Source organism: Plasmodium gallinaceum, assembly GCF_900005855.1.
Source record: "Plasmodium gallinaceum strain 8A genome assembly, contig: PGAL8A_v1_99, whole genome shotgun sequence".
Taxonomy (NCBI): domain Eukaryota; phylum Apicomplexa; class Aconoidasida; order Haemosporida; family Plasmodiidae; genus Plasmodium; species Plasmodium gallinaceum.
Genome location: NW_021628266.1, coordinates 18,797 through 25,038, shown reverse-complemented (window position 1 = coordinate 25,038; position 6,242 = coordinate 18,797). Strand labels below are relative to the sequence as shown.

At 20.0% G+C, this 6,242-nt stretch overlaps 2 protein-coding genes across 2 annotated transcripts, besides 1 other annotated feature; both read left to right on the top strand.

Moving 5' to 3' along the window:
• Positions 1–256: 256 nt before the first annotated feature.
• Positions 257–947: a repeat region.
• Positions 948–4,493: 3,546 nt separating this feature from the next.
• On the top strand, positions 4,494–5,483 carry PGAL8A_00375900 (fam-e protein; the record flags this gene model as incomplete). Its single annotated transcript, XM_028672825.1, has 1 exon — positions 4,494–5,483. One exon carries the CDS (start codon positions 4,494–4,496, stop codon positions 5,481–5,483), a length of 990 nt encoding a protein of 329 aa, XP_028529339.1.
• PGAL8A_00375800 (fam-e protein) lies at positions 5,468–6,211 on the top strand (the record flags this gene model as incomplete). Its single annotated transcript, XM_028672824.1, has 1 exon — positions 5,468–6,211. A coding segment is annotated over one exon (744 nt), but the record flags the coding sequence as incomplete, so codon positions are not given.
• Positions 6,212–6,242: the final 31 nt, after the last annotated feature.

The window sequence follows — 6,242 nt, the reverse complement described above, 5'->3', positions numbered from 1 at the left end:
AGTGTATTGCATAAGTTACTTCTTTATGAATACATGTTTAGACATATTCATTAATTAAAAAAAATATGATTTTCATAAGAATAAAATAAAATAATTAAGAGAAAATATGTTTGTAAGTATTATAAAACACCTAAACACTAAAATTTATAATTTCATCATCTAACTAATGAATAAATTACAATAATTTCTCAGTTAATAATACAATAAATATATTTTATTTTATTTACGTAAATAATGAAAAATAGAATTGACCAAGTGGTTTATTAACTGGGTGTTCGGTGATTTCATTGTAGTACTGAACAAACCAATTAATAAAGATCATGTAGAAGTGTCTCTACGATTTTGTTGTATTTATATGTATTTTTAATATGCTTTGAACGAGTACTTCTTAACTACGTACTCTACTTCGTTCAACATTCTTTACTTTCAATAGGAATTTATTTATTTTCATAAAAATCCTTATTTTTATTAAATATTCAAAATTCTTATTGAATATTAACTAATAATTAAAGGTAACTTAATTATTTCTTTGTTGTGAGTTATATTCAACAATTTACATATATTGCTGTTGAATTAGCAAACATAAAGAATTATTAAAAATGCAAATAAATTATATGAATATTAATTATGTGAAAATTTTATTGTCATATGTATAAAATTTTCTCTCACAAATTCACAATATAAATATTATGTAAATTAAACTCTTTTACAAAACATTATTATCTTTTGTAAAAAAAAATCTCTCTCTCTATTCAAAAAAATAAATTAAATCTTTTTTTTTTATTTTATTTTTTTATCTTTATCTTTTTCAAAAGAAACATTTCTCAAAAAAAAAATTCCAATAATTTTTTTTTTTTTTTTTTTTTAGTTAGCAGAACTAACTACGTATTCTCCACATAGCTAGTCCTATTATAGCCAAAATAGTTAATGAAGCCTTTTATTAACCAATAAATGAAATAAAAATTCTTCTTTTTTATCTTTTTATGATTTTCGTAAATAAATTTTGCATTGATATAAAAAATAACCTCATTTATTTAAAGACATATATATATTTATATAAATTTGTTTTTCCGAAAAAATTGCTTTTTTAAATATCATACAAATAATTTTAAAGATTATAATAATGTAAATCAAACAGACAATGTAATTAGCAAAATTTCACCTTTCTCATGAGATATAAGACAATAAAAGAAAAATGAATAAACAAATGACAAATTTAGAACTATTAATATTATTTGTTAAAAAAACAGCACTACAATATAAAAGAAAGTTCTTGCTCATCAATAATAATGCAAATTGGAAACATCGTATATTGTAAATCAATTATAGCAATAATAATTATATTAATTATATTTATTATATTTTTTCTCAAAATATTTTTTTGTTATGATAAGAATAATTATGATAAATATGATAGGGGAATTATATTCTTAAAATAAATAATTTAAAAAAATTTCTTAATTAGTTAGAGATATAATACTCATAATTATATTTTTGTTTTAGAAATTAATAAATATTCCAAGTAAATTTCTAAAAATTCATAAAAGTTAAATTTTATTGTCACATAAAAAATAGATTATTCATATATTTGCACTTTGATATAATATAATATAAATTGGTTATGTATAAAATATATTTTTTAAGTTATTATATTTAGCATAGTAAATTTATATTAAAAACAATCTTCATTTATACTAATTTTAGTATAGCCAGAAAAAATTATTTATAGTTATAGTGTTTTGAATTATTATAATGAATATATATATAACATATATTTAAACATAAAAAAGATGGAATAATTTTTTTTTTTTAGAATATATCATAATAGATTGTAGATTTTAAAATTTTTAATAAACTAATAATTTATACAACAAAACTTATTTTCCTTAAATAGTTTATTATATCATTTATAACGAAAATTATACAATCGTTATTACTTTTATTATATATACATATAATACAAATATTTATTTATAATAAGACGCATATACCTTTTTAAGTTATACATAGTTACGATATAATATGGTTTTTATTTATTTACTTCAAAAATATTATTTTGTGTTAATAAATATTGAAATACACTAAATGTTTTTTAATCTAAAAACAAGATGTTTTATTAGTGAAGAATAATGTTTCTAATAAATAAAATGCTACTTTGTATAAAAATAGTGCATAAGTTACTAAAAAGTACGCATAAATCTATTATATTTAAATACCTTGGAATGAAATAAATACTTGTAATGGACATACTAAAATACGGCAGGGATGCTTTTTCACCATGGGGCTATGAAAAAGAATGTTTATTTTATAATAACTATGGTTATAAAAAAGAAATTTATGTTAAATTATGTTTTTATAAAAACATAATGAATACCTAAATATACTTCGGAATTGTTTGGTATACGAAAATACATAGATTAATGAATTGAAATAATAATTTTTTTTATAAAAAATTAGTGAGGAATATCCTAAATATAAATTGAATTGCTAATATTTTTTTTCATAATTGTAATATGAAAAAATCGATATATTACTTTCTTAATATTATGTATAATATGTGTCTACATTTCACCTCATATGTTTATCAAAGAACATACAAATATTAATATTTAAATTACCATGGATAAATCATAGATTTCTTATGTATATTATTTTTAAAAAAAAAAAGTTAAATATATATTTTAATTATACAAAAGAATAAGATGAACATAATAGATTCATTATTTTATATAGCATTTGACATACAGATAGCACCATTTCACATTCTTTTTCTTCTTTCTCCTCTTCTTTTATATTTTCATATAATGTTTGAAAAAATATTTATAAAAAAAACGTATATTTCAATTTTATCTTTCTTTTCGAAAATGTATATCAAAGGGTATGATTTATTTTATGTGCATATTTTAGCAACAAAATGAATATGTACATTTTTATTTTTTTCTTGATCGTGTCTCTATTCGCATTATCTGCACTAAAAATCAATTTAATTACTAATTTATTTAATAATTAAACAAAAAAGAAAAAGGGTTCAAAAATTTTCTTTAGTTATGTATTCGTACACATTGTAGATTTTATATTAAAAAAATACTATGCCTTCATAAAAATAGAAAACACTATGAATAAAAATAATTGATATTTTAATTTTTTACAGTGCATGAGATAATTTTTTAGAAGAAAATAATAAGTTTAAATTAAAGTTATTAACAATTTTTTATGTTTTTTTTTTTTTAAAATTTTTAATTTAGTTTTTCATTGTTTTAAAAATTAATTCGTTAAAACTAGGTAAATGATAAAACTCACTATTAGATAAACAATTTATAAAAGATACTACTGTCAAATATTTCCGAATAATACTCAATATCTCCATAGAAAATATAAAATTAACAATGAATATTTGTTAGTTAAGATAAAAAAAAAAGTCATTTTTTTAATTATTTTTGTTTTGTTAAATTTATTTTATATTGACATTTTTTTTATTCCTTTGAATCTCTTGGTTAAACGTTTCGTTTGTAAAATTTTTTGATCTTTAGAAATATATTTGTTTGTTAAATATATTTTGATCATTGACGTAAAATAAGTTAATAGGAGTTAATATAATATTTGAAAAAATTAAATGAAATTTTAAAATAGTATAAGTAAAACAAAAGAATTTTGTTTTTATCTTTTTTATTAAATTCTTAAATGTTCTAATACAATTTAAACAGTTTGAATATTTACTCTGTTAATATAGATAAACATTTTTACTTAAATATATTTTTATCTAGTATTTAAAGTGAGTTAAATATATATTTTAATGTTATTATTATATAAATTAAAATTTATTTTATCTATATTTTATTTTATTTTTTTTTGTTTTTCTCAATTTTAGCTTATTGTTATTTACATACGAAAACATTATCGCATGTACTATTTGGTTACTTCTCTGTCGCACTATATAACTAAATATTAACTGTTATAATACATTTGTACACGATTGCTGTTTATTTATAGTTACTAAGAAATATAACTATAAATTTTATTATATATTTTTTTATTAATATAATTGTAATTTTAATTATTCTGAAAATGATTACATATTTATTAATATATAAGTTCTCAAATGTATATTACTACCATTTTACATTAAATAAATAATACAAACATATTTTAAAATTTTTTGTTTCTTATTTTTTTTATAAAAAAAAAAAAATCAAAACATTAGTATATATTAAAAAGTGTCATGTAAATTCTAAATTATATGAAAAAATATTTTTCAAAAAAAAATGCAATTAAACTAATATCTTTAAATAGAAAATTAAGAAAGCGAATTTTAAGTTTTTTGTAAATATTACTTATTTTACTAGAAATTATAATTTTTACAAGGAATAAAATACAATTTATAATAAAATGACATATTAAAAAAGAAATAATTAAATAAATATTAAGGAAAAAACTACGGAACTCTAATTAATAACATATGTGAAAAATATATGCATATTACATTAATTTTAGAAATGGCACTTCTATATAATGATGGATGCGAAAATTTAAAAGGAGAAATTATAAAATGTTTTATGCGTATTTTTCCTTTAAATTCGTATAAATTCACTCCAATAGTATGGAGTTATGACTTTTTACCAGTTAAGGCAGAGAACGATTCAAATAACAAGTTAAATGATTTATCAAAAAACATATTTAAATATCAACGTTATGAACCATATAATCACTCTAGGATAATATTTCTTTCAAATAATGATGTGGATGGTATTATGTTTTTATTTGAATATAATGCTCTTTCTTATAAATATCCATCTAAAACATATTTATGCCGTCTTAGAAAAATAAGCCAAAAAGCAACAATATGTGAACACATTGATGCAAGCTACTTAGGAAAAACACTTTCGTTTAATTCATATGACGTTATTAATGGAAAAGATAACATAATTAATATAAAACGTTCAAAAAATTCAAAACATACAGTTACTAAATTAAAATATAGGGATTTATCTTTTGGTAGAAATACCTGTCATATTGTAAAAACGAAATATATTGAAGAGAACAAATGCATGTATCATTTATGTGAAGTTGTAAATGGTCATTTATCATGTTTTAATGCATATTATAGCGGAAGATTAATTTTTATAGATGACATTTTATATAGCGCTATAGAAAAAAGAAAATTTTTATATCTTCCAGGTAGTTGCTTAACAAAAGATTCAAATTTTATATGTGATCCACAACTTTGCCAATACAATAGTACACAGAAATTAACTTCATGTGAAAAACTAGAAATTAGTTCTATAAAAAACGTATTTCCAAGTAGAGGAATATTAGAACCTGCACCAACATATATGCCTATAAGTCATGAAAATAGACCTAGTTCATCTATTCTTCTTGCGACATCTCTTTTGCCCTTCCTAGTTATGCTTGTTTTTATTTGGTGCTTTGTATATAAATTTCTTAGACGTCGTAAAAGTAAGTTGTTCATAAACATTTCAGTATAATAACGGAATATAATGCTCTTTCTTATAAATATCCATCTAAAACATATTTATGCCGTCTTAGAAAAATAAGCCAAAAAGCAACAATATGTGAACACATTGATGCAAGCTACTTAGGAAAAACACTTTCGTTTAATTCATATGACGTTATTAATGGAAAAGATAACATAATTAATATAAAACGTTCAAAAAATTCAAAACATACAGTTACTAAATTAAAATATAGGGATTTATCTTTTGGTAGAAATACCTGTCATATTGTAAAAACGAAATATATTGAAGAGAACAAATGCATGTATCATTTATGTGAAGTTGTAAATGGTCATTTATCATGTTTTAATGCATATTATAGCGGAAGATTAATTTTTATAGATGACATTTTATATAGCGCTATAGAAAAAAGAAAATTTTTATATCTTCCAGGTAGTTGCTTAACAAAAGATTCAAATTTTATATGTGATCCACAACTTTGCCAATACAATAGTACACAGAAATTAACTTCATGTGAAAAACTAGAAATTAGTTCTATAAAAAATATAATTCCAAGTCGAGGAACATTAGAACCTGCACCAACATATATGCCTATAAGTCATGAAAATAGACCTAGTACATCTATTCTTCTTGCGACATCTTTTATGCCCTTCCTAGTTATGCTTGTTTTTATTTGGTGCTTTGTATATAAATTTCTTAGAAGTCGTAAAAGTAAGTTGTTCATAAACATTTCAGTATAATAACGCTTTTATTACATATATACTTTATATT